The 14619-nt window shown below is 38.6% G+C and overlaps 2 protein-coding genes across 33 annotated transcripts in view; one reads left to right on the forward strand and one right to left on the reverse strand.

The window, feature by feature from the left end:
• Positions 1-9086, reverse strand: part of LOC113844105 (uncharacterized) — a 43113-nt gene extending 34027 nt beyond the window's left edge. For 7 of the 29 annotated variants that reach the window (XR_011809941.1, XR_011809940.1, XM_072039443.1 and 4 more), the window contains exons 1-2: positions 8838-9086; positions 8265-8316 (exon numbers count right to left, since the gene is read on the reverse strand). Coding sequence is in view for 5 of the 29 variants with exons in the window: in XM_072039443.1 (XP_071895544.1) it covers positions 8265-8316; positions 8838-9007 (222 nt within the window). In the remaining 24 variants the exon portion in view is untranslated. The other 22 variants (XR_003498296.3, XR_003498297.3, XR_003498299.3 and 19 more) reach the window with 7 other exon arrangements.
• USP47 (ubiquitin specific peptidase 47) overlaps positions 9056-14619 on the forward strand; it is a 51874-nt gene continuing 46310 nt past the window's right edge. The window contains exon 1 of one of the 4 annotated variants that reach the window (XM_027461215.3): positions 9056-9248. In XM_027461215.3, the coding sequence (XP_027317016.1) occupies positions 9210-9248 (39 nt within the window). In that variant the 5' untranslated portion in view covers positions 9056-9209. Of the gene's footprint in view, positions 9249-9518; positions 9537-9593; positions 9926-14619 lie in introns of those variants that run through there. The other 3 variants (XM_027461213.3, XM_072039437.1, XM_005017716.6) reach the window with 3 other exon arrangements.

Below are 14619 nucleotides of genomic sequence, written 5' to 3' on the forward strand. Positions count from 1 at the left end.
AAAAGAAAAATTAGGTAGTCTATACCTTTTAAAGATGTTTGTTTTATGATCAATGTCATGAACAGAAGGGTTTTTGCTCACATGCATTGCTCCCATTCTTTTGCAAACTTTTTGTATTTGCTTTTCATTTTGCCATTTTCTGTACAGTTCTCTATCATCAAGCTAAGCTTCAAATTTACATAAAATAAATAAATTTAATTCCTTCTTCTTGCTTGAACTGGGGAAGTTCAGAAAAGAGGAAAGCCATTAAGTTAAAATGAAAATGCAGTATTTAAAACATTGTGAATTATATCACACACTGTAATTCCAGTGTTCATATACAGCTATGAATTGCTGTTCTCATACCTGAAATTTGAAATATTCTTTCCATGATAATGGAAATGGATTTTCTGATAATGCTACAATGTTCATTACGAACAAGGAAACCTTGCTAACATGATGTTAAGAGCATAGTATTAAAATAGAAATAGCCTCTGTGCGTAGAGATGTTAATCTACTCACACTGAACCTCTTTGGATAGTGATAAAGGAGGGTCTAAATCTGCTGTCAAGAAAAGGTCATTAAGTCATTCAAGTCATAAGGTGGTTTGTTTATTCTTACAAGACAAAGGTATGTTATAAATTTAAAGAAGCAAAAGGACACGAGGATATTTCACTGGAGGATTCGAACATCTAACTTCTTTTATTCCATACATACATCTAGTTTGCAATAGAAAAGATTGCCCGACCTACTTTCAGTCTTTAAAAAATAAAGGTTTCCTTCTCTGTGTTCAAAATGGCAGCATTCATCTCTACCCTGCCTCAGGACTAGCATACCTGATACAAATCTAAGTTCAAATACTTCGGCTATGACAAAATGTTTGCTCAGAAGTACTAGATAACTTCATTAAAAAGAAGTGTGTAAGTAAAAGTATTCCCTTCCCCACCCCAAATGTAAGAAAATGCAAGATAGCTAATGGAATGTAAATGGATAGTTCAAAACTACACATCTCATCTACTTAGAAGATATAAGGCTGGAGCAACACTCAGATACATGAAACACTCTAAGTATTTAACAATGACACTTAGGGAAAGAACATGACCTAACAACATAACCACATATTTGAAATCATACTTCTCACAGCTCCAGACTTTATACAGCTAAAGTAAGTATTGTATAAGAAATGCTGTCTTCTGTTTTACTTAATGTCTAGCTCTTTAGTTCTGCCTGTGAATGTCCCACAGGTATTACAGTTTTAACAAGACTTCTTCATACTGTATGCCAGTACCAAACTAACTCTGTGGTTGAAGTGACATCTTACATAACTTCTGCTTTACAACTTAACATTGCCTAGAAAAAAAAAAAAAAAGAATGGCATTATTCTCAGGCACATGACATATTTGAAATAGCCAGCACAACATCAAAAGTGACTAGTAATTACTCTGAAGTTTCCCAAAATTCATCTTTTGTTGGAGATGAAAAAATCCATCCTGCTTAAATTGTTACTGCTTTCATTCCTTCCACTTCCTGAAATTAAAACAAAGCAGCTCATTACTTCATCCTAAGGAAAAGCCATGGCCTGAGTAACCAAAGAACAAAAATCTAACTAGCAGTCTGGCTTTGAGAATTATCTTATGCTATGAATTTCTTACTTAAAAATATTAAATCACGAAAACAGCTTCAAAACATTTTTCGGTGAACATTTTTGTTCATTTTAGCGTAGAAGATTTTGATTATTTACTAAGAGTTGCCATGTCAATTTTCAAAAGAGGCACTGTAAAATTGCTGTTACTGCTGAGGAACATACAAACGGACTCTAAAGGTCATTTAATCTACTTTAGCTCTATAGAAATGTGGCAACCAAGCCTTTGTGATTGCAGGCAATAACTACCATCCCAAGGCTGCCAAGAATGTGAATGTTTTTATGAGGTAGTAAAAGCTTCATTAATTAACCGCTTCATTCCTGAAACATGTAGTATATTAGTCATTCTGAATAAATTCAAAGACATTAAAATAAATAACATGAGAATACAAAGAGAAGATTAACAAAAACCAGGTCATTATAGTTTCAGCCTGTCTTTGGAAAAATCCAGGACTAGCAAGCACAGGAAGAGGCTGAAGTAGCAGCAATAAAATAAGGAAGAACAGAAAAAAGAATGGTCGGGGTATTATCAGAAAAAAGCATGTAACGGTCAGGCCTTTATTTTTCCTAGAAGTCAGCAGTCAGGAAGAAAAAAAGTAAAAGAAATTAGTATTATCCTATTATCTTTATTTATAACTTGGGCAGTTTTGATGAGATAACCTTCTGATGATCTTTATCCATTTCAGAAAATGCTCCTAGACAAAAAAAAAATTCCTAAATTCACGATACGTCTTAGGTCTTGGATGCAGAATAGAAAGTGGGCTTCACAAAATGCAAGTTCTCCCGTACTTGGTAAACCTAGGACATCAAAAACTTCATGCATGCTTTGACTTACTCTTGCCATAGTAGACAGCATTCCTACCGGCAGACTTGGAATTCGATTTCCAGTAAATGTTGCCATTACTGGTACTATCCAAATTCAATTCTACATAGCTTTTAGTATTGTAAAACTGATTTGGGCATCTTAGTATAAATCTTTGTTACCTTAAAGAGTACAAAACCAGCATACATGGAAAGTCATAGGGAATGAAAGATGCACATTTCCTGTGCCAAGACGGTCATAGATTCACTATGTAAGAAAAAAAAAAAAAAAAGTCGCAAATACTGCAGTATCCAGCATCTTGTATCCATAGTAGCAGAGACCTTTGTAACTCACACACCCCTGCATTCCACAGATGCACCCCACTGCACTAACCAGACAAACAAAAAGTCCAATGAACCCTCTTCCTTTAACAGCACCACGTAAAATAACCCTTTGCTGAAGAGCCAAGCCCCATGAATGGCTTTGAACCGAATCCAAACAACCTGGAATTTGTCTCTATCTGGACATATGCTTACATCTATCAGGCCCACTTAACAAACAAGGCTTAAATCACAGGTGATAGGCAAGCATCTATGCATGTAACCTGTAAGAGTTGGCACAATTCATTGCAAAGAAGTAACAGTACAGAAAGAAATTAATATCCCATGCTAGCAGCAACTAGGAGACTGAAATTAACATACACATTTCAGAGTCAGTTTTGATCCAAATGTTGAAGAAACACATCCGCTCTCCAAAGGCATCTTCTTAAAAAGGCAGTGACAACAAACAGGGGCAGCAGTTACAATTCTTTTTTACTGTTTTCCCATGTTAACTCAGTCCACCTAACAGATGCATTGCATGCATTTAAAAGAAAAAGTCAATAAAAACATTAAAATTGAAATACATGCAAACATGACATTGTTTTTAAGAGACTACATTCTTAAGACTCACTACCTACTGCTTTGCTTTAACCTTTCACTTCTAATTTCACTAATTCCACAGGATAACTTTATTGATGTAGACTCCACATTCTGACAAACTACTTACTTTCAGCTCTGAATGCAAAACACCCATGATTCTGATTCAGTCAAAAGCCAGTAGTATTTCCTCATATATGACCCAAGCAACACAGGAGACAACTTGCTGGGAGATTTTTACCAGTCTCAGGGTACTGTGTACACAAGTTCCTGCCCAGCCTGACTCACCCTGTGTCCACACTAACACTCCCCCTGCCAGAGATGCAGTGCTGGCAGCTGCTCGATACTGGCAGCTGACATTTGAAATACTATGCAAGACCTCTGGCGGCTCCCTCTGCTGTTGCCAAAGGTAAAAAGCTACATTAATTCATGCAAGGAAGTTCAGCAACCCCCAGAGCAGACTGTGCCTTACAGCCCCAGAAAGCTAAAGATGTTTAGAGGACAGCTGACTGCAAAATGAGGATGAGGCTGAGCTGGGAGGGCAACAGAGCCAGCCACAGGTTTTAATATTACTTGTTAAAACAAGTAATATTAATATTACTTGTAATATTAAATAGTAAGTAATATTAAATGCCATCTGAATTAATCTAAATGGTCACTGGGAACCCCTGAAGCAAAACTGAACTATTCAACTCCCCTGGACCCAAGGGCAACTACAAATACTGTGAGCGTCTACACTGAGGGCAGCTCCATATGAAACTAAGCTGTTCTGATTTTTGCACATTGCATTGTCCTATTTAGTGCTTCCTTTGCACTCATGGTAACTCTCCTCATGTGCATAAGTGTTTTAAAATACACCACCCATGTCACTCTAAGCTCTTTCTGAACCTCTGACATAACAGGACCATTTCAGTGACTGACATTACCAGCATGGTATGCGTTCAAGGCAACTCTTTCTTTTCCTACACATAAGCCTTTGCTATGTTGCTGATCATGGAGATGCCTTCCCCCTGCCATCCCCAGCCATAGAGAAGGGGGGGGAGGTTAGATACCATAACAGCCCAGATTCCCGAAAGAATATATGAAGTAATCTCTACTGTCTTGCACGTACAGAGAGACTGCAGATTTCCCAGCTACTGAACACATTTTAGACAGAAAAGTTGCAGCCTGGCCGTGAGCCTAAGCCAATAAAGTCAGTGTGAGATTTGTTGGGTTCCCTCAAATGCCATGATTCCAGCCCACATCTGTTTCCAGACTCACACCACAAAGTGGAAATCAGCCTGCTAGTGCATGTTTTACTCCCAGTAAGACCAGAAACATTTTGACAAGTACATGAAGAGCTCTAACCCCTGGAACTGTGTTTTGTTCAGACTACTCGTGTTCAAAACTACCCTGTAGTTTTAAGTACATGTTGAAAAGTTAAGCTGATGTAAATTAATGAAGGAATTCATGGTCCTGCAAAATTCTGTGCAGGATTTCTATTTCTCTTAAGAACTGCCATTTCAGTTTCGAACCCAGGTGAGAATTCACAAACAAGATTAATGCTATCACAGAAAACTAATATCCTAAGCTAATATGTGAAAACTCTCTTGAAACCAAAGTAAGAAAATAATATTTAACAAAATATCCGTGAATATTGGCTGCTGATTAATAATTAAAATAATTCTCTACTGGTTTTGATTAAGAAGATCTTGGCACAAGCTAATGTTAGAGAACAGAAAAGTACATGTATGCTCATAAAGATTAAAGCAGAATACACAATTTAAGAACAGCAGAACACAGTGTTTATCATTCAACTTAAAACTGAGTGTTTTTTCTTAATGTTGTGAAGTTTAATTTCAGAAAGCTGCTTGCCTACCCACCTACTAGACTCAAGAGTACCTGTCTTTCTGAAGGCAAAGTACACTTTTTCCATAGCATATCTCCCATTCAAGGCTTACATTTTCCATAGCACTCTCCACTCGTAGAAATAGATTTTTTTTTTCAGTTTCCCAGAACTGTATATACAGTTCTTTCAACGTGGAAAACTACAGATCACAGAAAATTAAAGATGCCTTATATTTAAGTACTTTGACTCCCACTCTTGAGCCTCAAAATATTCAAGAAACAATCCAAAATGCTAGAATATAAAACCCCCTTTCTAACAACAATTGCGAGAGAATTAAAAGTAACAAGTGTTCCTTTTTTAAATATCTCCATTTGGTCTTTAGCCTTTTACTTGCCTGTTTCATATTTAGGGAGCTAAGATCCAAGAAATAAAAATCCAGCAAAAAGCACTTAAAGGTACAGAATTCTGTAACTGTGTCTTCTTTACCTTGCATTAATTCTACTTGTTCACCTTAACTCCTTCTTGTTTTCCCCTCATCAATCCAAAGGATGATTTAATTTTTTTCTAATTGAAAGGACTGGATTGGGCAGGCAGTGGGCAAAATAATACCCTAAGGTTTTCAGAGAAATTCCTCACAACTTTCATGTTCTGCAACAGTTGCTCAAGGCACAAACAGCCAAGTAACAAGCAGCGCAATTAATGGCTGGGTTGATATCCTGAACTTTCACACATCTCTTTCTATCAGTAAAGGCAGACTTGCCAAAGATTGAAAAGAGGAGAGGCTTTCAGCCAGTTTTCCATAAAGTGCTGAGACTGCAGAAGAGGTCTAAAAGAACACTGTATCAACATTGGCCACATTTCTTGTGCTAGCCCATACATCTATGTCATTCTGATATTCATTAGCAATTTGTGAATATTTGAAAACTTCAGTTTGTTGTTGTTGGGACTTTTTTTATTTTTTAACACAAGAATACTGCAAATAAGGCCAGCAACCTCTGAAATAGGAAATGATCTTCCACCGACAGCCTATGTGAAAAATCAAACGTGAAGCATTTCAGACCAGATGCCAAAGATAATCATTTACACAATCCTCTTTACATAGACGTTCTATTTGAAAAAGGTAGGATAACATTATCTGGGGAAAGACAACATCAGTTTGTATTCCAACATCTGCTTGTTTTCTTAATATTTTACACCCCCAGCATTTTTGGCACACCACCAGATGTATCAGAGTAAGGTAGCAATACTCCCTCCATTTAATTTTTGAAACTTCTTTCATTACTTATCAAGTCTTGGACTTGAGTGTTGAGACATGAGCATGTGCATTCTTACAGAGAAGGAGAAATGATTAAAGCATAAACTTTGAAGAGGCTGTGGAGGTGGGAGGTAGCCAATTCCCACAGGCTAATTTAAGTCCACCATCACTTATAATAAAGACCTGCTATTTAGTATTGATTTTTTGTAACTATATTTCCATAAACATGATGTATGCATTACTGTGATAAGGTCTGTATTGACTAAAACTAGTGAAGTGTCACCAGCTGAAATCTGACACTCCAGCACTTGTGACTCTCATTAATGCATCTCTGAACAATAGTTTGACAATTGGTAGCCTAAAAAAATTTACCTGTAATCACAAATCCAGCATGCTTTTTAGTACGATATATTGATTTTTTTGTGTGTTAATAATACCCTGTGGTATGCTAAATCAGTCTTTATAAAGGACTAGGAGATTCCCTTCATGAAACCTGAGTTCTGAATATTGCTCTTTAATTAGGCTCATGTAAAGAGATTAAACACTCTAACATGCACAAATTACAAGAGCTTCTGGAGATTTAATTATTAACTAGAGATTATTACTTCATTCAAGATGTTTCATGTACACATCCTACATTAGATGTTTGTATAAGGTTGGCAAGAGGATCTAACAGCATTTCTTTAAAAAAAAGAAATCCTGACTCTTACCCAGTAGACATGTATTTGTGGTTGCTATCTCATTATCCCAATAGAGCAATATATTTTAAAGTCATTGAGTCCCATGGCTTCGCCCCTTATTAAGCTCAAAGGGCAGGGAAAAAAAATCATAACACTTCAGAAAAAGAACTTTCAAATATACCATTTCTGAAAGCTTTTGAATACCTAATGCAAAAAGAAGAATCCCTCAAGCTTTGGAATTTTTTGTCCCTTAAAGAGACACATGCCAAAAAAAACCCAGTAAACTCAACATTCAGATGATGATCCAATACCATTGCTGGTGCCACCCAGTACTCTGATGATTTTATCACCTTCTATTTCAAGTTTATGCCTCTGATCTGGCTTTTCAACTCAAGTACCTGCTTGCTAATTTCATGGATCTTTGGATACTGCTGGACAACAGAAGATCACCAGAAAGGCTGTGCTTCTCCAAATACCTACAAACATTGATAATATTTTTTCTGCAATTCTACCTTTTCTCCTATCAATATACATGCAAGAATCCCCCTTAAAAGAAAGTTAAATCATTTTAATCAGCAATACAGCTGAATTAATAAAAAAAATCCTCTTCTCTAGAAGATGAGTTCATTAATTCTATACTTGCTTTCCTATAAAAAAATCACATAGTTTTCCCTCTTTTAAATGGTTAATGCTGTCTATGCAACCCTGTGCTAACAAAGTATCCATAAAAGCAAGGGACTCACATTCTTCCCATACTGATACTGGATTTCATTGCAGTAGTGCTCAAGTGTCTCAGTAGGATGAGGGGCTTTAAGGTGCTGCATGTTTTAAAACCAGAGGGCAAGAGTTCCTCTCCAAAAGGCCTACTGGCCTTTACTGTATAAATAACTTGACCCCATTAAGTTATATAAACAAAAACACATTGAAAAATTATTAAATGTAACTTTTCATCAAAGGGATTTTTGCACTTATTTCCAGAAGCAGAATTCATGGAAACTATGAAACATAGCATCTATTACAGCACGCTTCTAACATAAAAATAAAACTACTGATATCGCTATTGTCAGAAATGATCTCTTTGAAGGGCTTTTTTTTTTTAATTATTATTTTTTTAAGTGTCCCCAACTACATATTGACTGCAAAACATGCTACTTAGCTCACCTTCCGGAAGGCAGGATGACAGAAAGAAAGCCAAGAAGTTACACACTGCAGACTAAAAATGAAAAGGGAAAAGAGGTCACTTAATTGTGTTTTTTACAACAAAATTCCATCAGTCTCCAATACAGTAAGATTCAAAAATTAGCCCCAAATGTAAAGCTTCTTTGCAAAAAAAAAAAAAAAAAAACTAAAAAAAAAAAAAATCAATTCTGTACGTTTCCACAAGAGGACACTAAAATAATGAGAATAAAGTATTTCTCAAAAAAAGTCCAACTATCACGTACCAGTCTTCTTCATTAGTTTTTCCACCTCAACTGTTTTCCACCTCAACTATTTCACAATCAAGTAGACATTAAAGTATAATTATTTCTCTTTTAATGCACATTTTATTTATTCTAGAGATTAATATTTGACTTTTCACGTGCCTAAGTGTGAAAACCAGATATATTTAGACCTGCTACAGACAAAAAAAGCACCAGTTAACTGATACCACAGAAATATCCTCTTTTTCCTTTAGAAAGTGTTCCATTATCCCTGGATTGACACTGCTTAAAGCGAACACACACTTGGTCTCACAGCATGACTCCACGAATAACTTCTCGGCACCAAGAAGAGGGCACACGTACTAGCAGAGTCAGGCCTAATCTCTTTCGCTCCTCCTCCTGCTCCGCCAGGGGGTGCGGGCGGCCATGACCGCCCCTGGGGCAGGCCCGGGTGGCTCTCGCGAGAGCGCCGCCGTCGGCCATTTTCTCATTGATTGGCGCTGGCGGAGGGGGCGGGGGCCGCGGCGCTGCCCTCGCTGGCTGGGGCGGAGGAGGAGGAGGAGGAGGAGGAGGAGGAGGAGGAGGATGAGCCGCCCGCATCCCCACGCCTCCCGCTGCTGACGACGGCGGCGACGACGCTCGGCTCTGCCTGCTGCAGGCCCAGCGCCGCGCCGCGCCACCGGCCATGGTGCCCAGCGAGGAGAACCAGCTCGTCCCCAAAGAGGTGAGTGAGGCGGGGGGGCCGCGGGCACGGCGGGCAGCGGGAGGCGGCGGCGGCCTCTGCGGCGTCTGGGGGGCCTGGGGCCGGGGGGGAGGCCTGGCCCGGCCCGGCCCGGCCCGGCTCTGTGTGCGGAGGAGGGAGAGGAGGAGGGCCCGGCTTTGTGAGGGGGCGGGAGGGCCCGCGCCCGGGGGTAGCGCGGAGGCGGGGGGGGAAGGGGAGAAGGCCCGGCCCGGCCCGGCGGGATGGCGGCGCCTGCGCCCGGCCGCGGCTTGGGCTGCCCCCGGGGTCGAGGTCTGTCCCCGTCCCAGGGCCTGGCTGCCGGCTGTCCGAGGGAGGGGAGGGGAAAGGAAGGGAAAGAAGGGACCGAAGTGCTCGATGGCAGCCGGGCGGAGGGAGCTGCGGCCCGAGTCAGCCGCGGCTGGTGTTTGCGGCAGGGTAGGCCCCTCGCCGCCGCCTTGTAGCGGGGAGGAAGGGAGAAGGTTTGTGTTCGGTCAGAGGCTAAAGATAAGAGCCTGCGGGGAAGAGGAAGGCTAAGCCTCTGTCCTGCAGCGATAGGCGAATGACACGTGTCAAGTAGGAGAGATACTGCTCAGGGAAAGGGCTCCGCGAGCCGTGCTGTGACACGGGGGGAAGGAGTAGTGCACAGGGGAGCGTTAACAGAAACTTTTGTTCACGTGCAGGTAGGCCTACGTATTTATCTGACTTCCCGGTTTTACTTTTCTGTTAAATTATTCAAGCCCTTCTTGCTGTTGAACACCGAGTGTCACTGGTCTGGGAGGCTTTGTGTCAGGGGTAAGGGCTTCAGTTTTATAGTGTTTAGAAAAACAAAGTGGTGATCATTAAATGGTATTCTTGGGAACAACCGTGAAATAAAATTCTGAATTTCAGACGCAAACAGAATTGTACAGGTAAGTCAGGGCAAATGTACCTCTCGAGTTTTTTTGTTGTTTTTTTTTTTACATCCTGAGATTCAAAGGACTATATTAAGCCTTTTTCCTGATAAAAGGTCTCCAGAAACGTAAGGGATGGAATGTAGTAGCTAGTATGCTTAAATATTTCATTAAAAAAAAATCCAAAAATTTAGGAAAAGGGATAGAAAACAGGACCTAGTGTACTTAAGTTATTTAAAAAAAAAAAAGAAAATGTAACAGCAAAGGAGACTGTCAGGAAAAACCTTGTGGCAATTGTAGCTAACTGGAACAGCAAGGTGATTAATAGAAGAATTTAGCTGAGGCTGTTTCCTTAGTTATATGTATTAATAGTATCCCTGTTGGCTTTAAAGCTGTTTTCAGAATGTACGTATGATTCAGATGGGTATTTTTAACCGACTCATTGGACTGGGATTTTGCATGCAATTCTCTCTGCAGAGAGGGGAAATATGGGTAAAATAAGATGAATACTTAAAATATATGTGATTATAGATATGGATATCTTAAATATGAAATCGATAAACTTCTTAGATAGTGCTACTATGAGCTACTTAGTGTGTTTTTTCATGTTCTTTATTGGGCCCCTATGCATTTTGTAAGTTAACTGGAATGGAACAACATTAGTTCTGTGAGAGTTTGGAATTTCTAGAAGCTGATGGTATTTTCTCTGAGAATATAAGAAATCAAATTGAGGAGAAAACCAGATTATTTGTGTTAAGCCCCCCTGATGATATATGTTGTAAGAGAACTTTCTTCAACTTTTCCAGTGTTTTTCAGTATGTACTCATTTTATTTCAGTGATAGAAGTTTAAGAAATATTATGCTACAGAATTCATGTTACGTCCTTTTGAGATTCACTAATAATCTCAAAGCAGAGAACACTGAGTTACAGGTAAACAGAATTCTTCAGGTCTGAGGTCTCAACAGCCACCTTCTAAATATTCCTATTACGCCATTAGCAGCAGCTGGAGGCAAGGCAGGTCTTTTGGAGTTTCAGTTCTACCCTTTGGGAGTGGATAAAGGATTACAGCTCCATGTTTTTGTCCCTTCCCAAAGGGATGAGTAATTATCGCTTGTATAGCTGGTTATCTTGTGCAGTTTCAAAGATTCAGCTGGGATGTGAACCAACGTCTGCCAAGGATGAGTACACAACCATGTTTTTCCTTTACATTCCAGTGTAAAGGAGCAAGAAAAATCTGATGTTTGCTTTATGCTGATCTGGGGAATGACTAATCAATTAAAGGAGTGGATGGGAAAAAGGATTTGGTTCTTGTCTAAGGCTTCTGTGAGGCCACAGTAGATCTGGTAATAGGAGGCATCTGTAATGTTAACAGCCTTTGTTGGAAGAATAGGAAGAGAAGTATTAGGTTGTTCCGAAGTCTTTTGTATATCTGTGCTTATAGGAGCTCAGATGGTTGTTTTTAAAGTATAGTAAATGTTTTCATTAGCTTTTTTTAAGGAGTAATATTGTGTTTTCATGGATACAAAATACTTGTAGTTCCACTACTGCCCTTTGAATATCTTACAGTAGTATAAGAAAAATTTTCTTCTGGGCATTGCATAGATTCAGCCTGCAATGCTAAGGTACAGGTAATCGGGGCTTAATTTTCTCTTGCTCATAACTTTGGCATAAAGTTCTTCATTTGGAACAGCTGGACTAATGTACTTTCTAATAGCTGAGTGTTGTAATGTTTATATTAAGATTTTTGCCCAAGCTATACAGGCATTTAGTAAATTAGTTCTTGCATTCCTGCCACTCACTGCCTAACACTTTCACAATTGTTTCAATAGTTGTGTGACCAATGATTCCTTATGATGGGGGAAATAAGTATTCCTCTTCTTGAGACCAGGGTTCTGTACAAACTGTTCCATGTTCCCTTTCCTTTCAATACTCAGTTCCTTTTCTCTCTTCATCTGAAAAAACACTAAATTGAGTGTTTTATATTCATTAAAACTGAAGTCATTGGGTCACATACAGGGCACCCTAGTAGTAAATGCTAAACATTCTTTAAGAATTGCTTTGCTATTTGGTGTAAATTTTCCCCCCATTAGTTTAGTGAAACAGTTATCCAGGGAGGAAGAGGCATATAAAGATAGGTATGGACGCAAGAAAATGGTGCTATTAGAAGGGTAAACACTTTAATGACTTTCTGTGTTTGAGAAGTAGACCTGAAACTTACATTTGGCAAATCTGCCTCAAATAGAGAGAAAGGGAATATTCTTATCAACACAGTTGGCAAGAAAGGTAGCAACACAGGTTTGTTTACTGACTTACAGAAACTACTGTTGATGTAGTTTCTGTAAGATGTATAAATTTATGGAGTATTGCCCAGGCTCATAGGATCAGTCAATATAAAAAGTAGGTTCTGTTGTGAGCTTTCTGAAATGTCTGTGTCACTAGTTAAATGCTATGCAGATTCTTTCTCAGCAGGTTCCAGCATGAACTGTCAAGAGTAAACCCGTCAAAATAAGAATATATGGTTTTTACTTGCTGCCATTTAGTCAAAGATAGTGTGAGATTTTTCAGCTAACTAATGTGAGTCTTTTCATCCCTACACTAATTAATCCATTTTAATCTCCCACATTGAACAAACAAAAGATGTTTCTTGATGGGTATCACATTAACTTTATTAGAAGAACAGGAATCAGAGTAAGATATTTTGCGCTTCTTTTAGTGAAGGGATGTTCTTGTCAGTGTTGATGACACCTGGGTTCTTTAATTCCACTGTGTTAAGATACTCTGCAAGTAACTACCGGTTGGGTAGCTTATCAGTTTGTCCTTACTTTCTTTTTTGTGTGCTTTGGTCGTAAAGTATGAAGGTATGATTGTGAAAATCTGACTACTTAATCGGCCAAACAAATTGGGAAATGAAATTTAGGAAACAAAATCCAAACAGAAGTCCATTGAGTCATTTGTTCCTTGCAAACAGACACTATCTGTGTAATACTCAGTACTGTAGATTGGTGAATAAGATGTGAAAGTAGCATGCAAGGTCTTTCCATGCTTAGTTCAATCACTGAGCTTCTCGGAGTCACACATTAGTTCTCCTTGCTGTATACATCTGGGTATGTAATCTGTAGTACAAGAGAACTTATCAGGATGATTATCTAATGGTACTTTGAGATCATGATAAGTTTTTGCCTAAGAGGTAGCTACTCGATACTGAAACCTCAGTCTGTAAGTGCTGCTAGCTACTGTGGGTCACCAGTGATTAAAGCTGCTAAATCAGTTGAGTATAGTACCATCATTTTTTGTGCAGTTATACACTGTTTATCAAAAAAGTAATAGACTTCCTTCTGAGCTGTGAAGTAATTACGTGGGGGCAGAGAATAAATGTCTGCCAGTATTAAATTCTAAACCGTCTTCAGCTCAGAATTTAAGTATACAAGAAAAAAAACTTTAAATGCTTTGTTAGCTGTCATTCTTAAATAGGTTAAGTCCAATAATTCCGTTTTTCTGTTTTTAAAACCGAAGTACCTGTGGATTTAGATCAGTGTAGATCATTTTCTTTAAAATAAGAATCTTCCTATTCCACAGATTGATAAGTGGGGTAGAAGTATCACTGATAAATGACAATAAGTCATTCAACTTCCTTTTGCTAATATTGTTATTAACATAAGGAACTTAAGCAGACCCATACCTTGACTTTGACTTGTAGGTTTTAGTCTTGTGTGAATTAAATTGTCAGTCTTATTTTAAAACTTTCTCCCAGTATGTTTTAATGGATACAGTAGTGCCCAAAAATGTGTAGTGACTCATTTATCCAGCTCCGCTCCTGTTTTATTTGGAAATATTTTGGGGTTTGCATAAGAAATTTAAGCATGAAAGATATGTTGCTAGAAAACTGAGCGATTGAGTTACATGTTCAGCCTTTTTATTCAGTTCAAAAATGTCTTTTGTTCATTTTGCAAACGCTTCAAGCTGTTATTTTACACTTTACCCTTTTGAAAGTGAATATGGTATACTTTCAAGTGAACTGCTTAATTTAACATCTTACTGTATATTTCTTGTCTTGAATAAAACAATATTCTCAAAACAATGCTGTTGCAGTATAACTGAGGTATTGATACCTGGAAATACTAGTATGTCTTCACGCTTTTCTTGTAAGCTTTCAGATAGAATGGTATCCAACTTGATCACAGTTTTAGCCACTGTTAAAGTGTGTAGTGTATTCTTTGTTCATGTTTTTGCAGTGTTTGGCATGCAGTCAGCTTGCGTCAAACAAATGATGTTGCTCAGCACTGGCACTTGAAATAACTTCTAAAAAGGATGCGTCTATGTTCTCAAAGAATTAAGGGATAAAACTGGTAAAAATCACTCTACTGAATTCAGTCCGTGAGGATCGTGACTGCACTCTTTGTGTGGCCATAAGGCTACTTAAAGTGCTTCTGAAAAATGACAGAGTTCTAGGTGGGCAGTTATGTAAAATAGTTAAGCACTCCTT

The sequence above is a fragment of the Anas platyrhynchos genome, chromosome 5 (genome assembly GCF_047663525.1).
Source record: "Anas platyrhynchos isolate ZD024472 breed Pekin duck chromosome 5, IASCAAS_PekinDuck_T2T, whole genome shotgun sequence".
Lineage (NCBI taxonomy): Eukaryota > Metazoa > Chordata > Aves > Anseriformes > Anatidae > Anas > Anas platyrhynchos.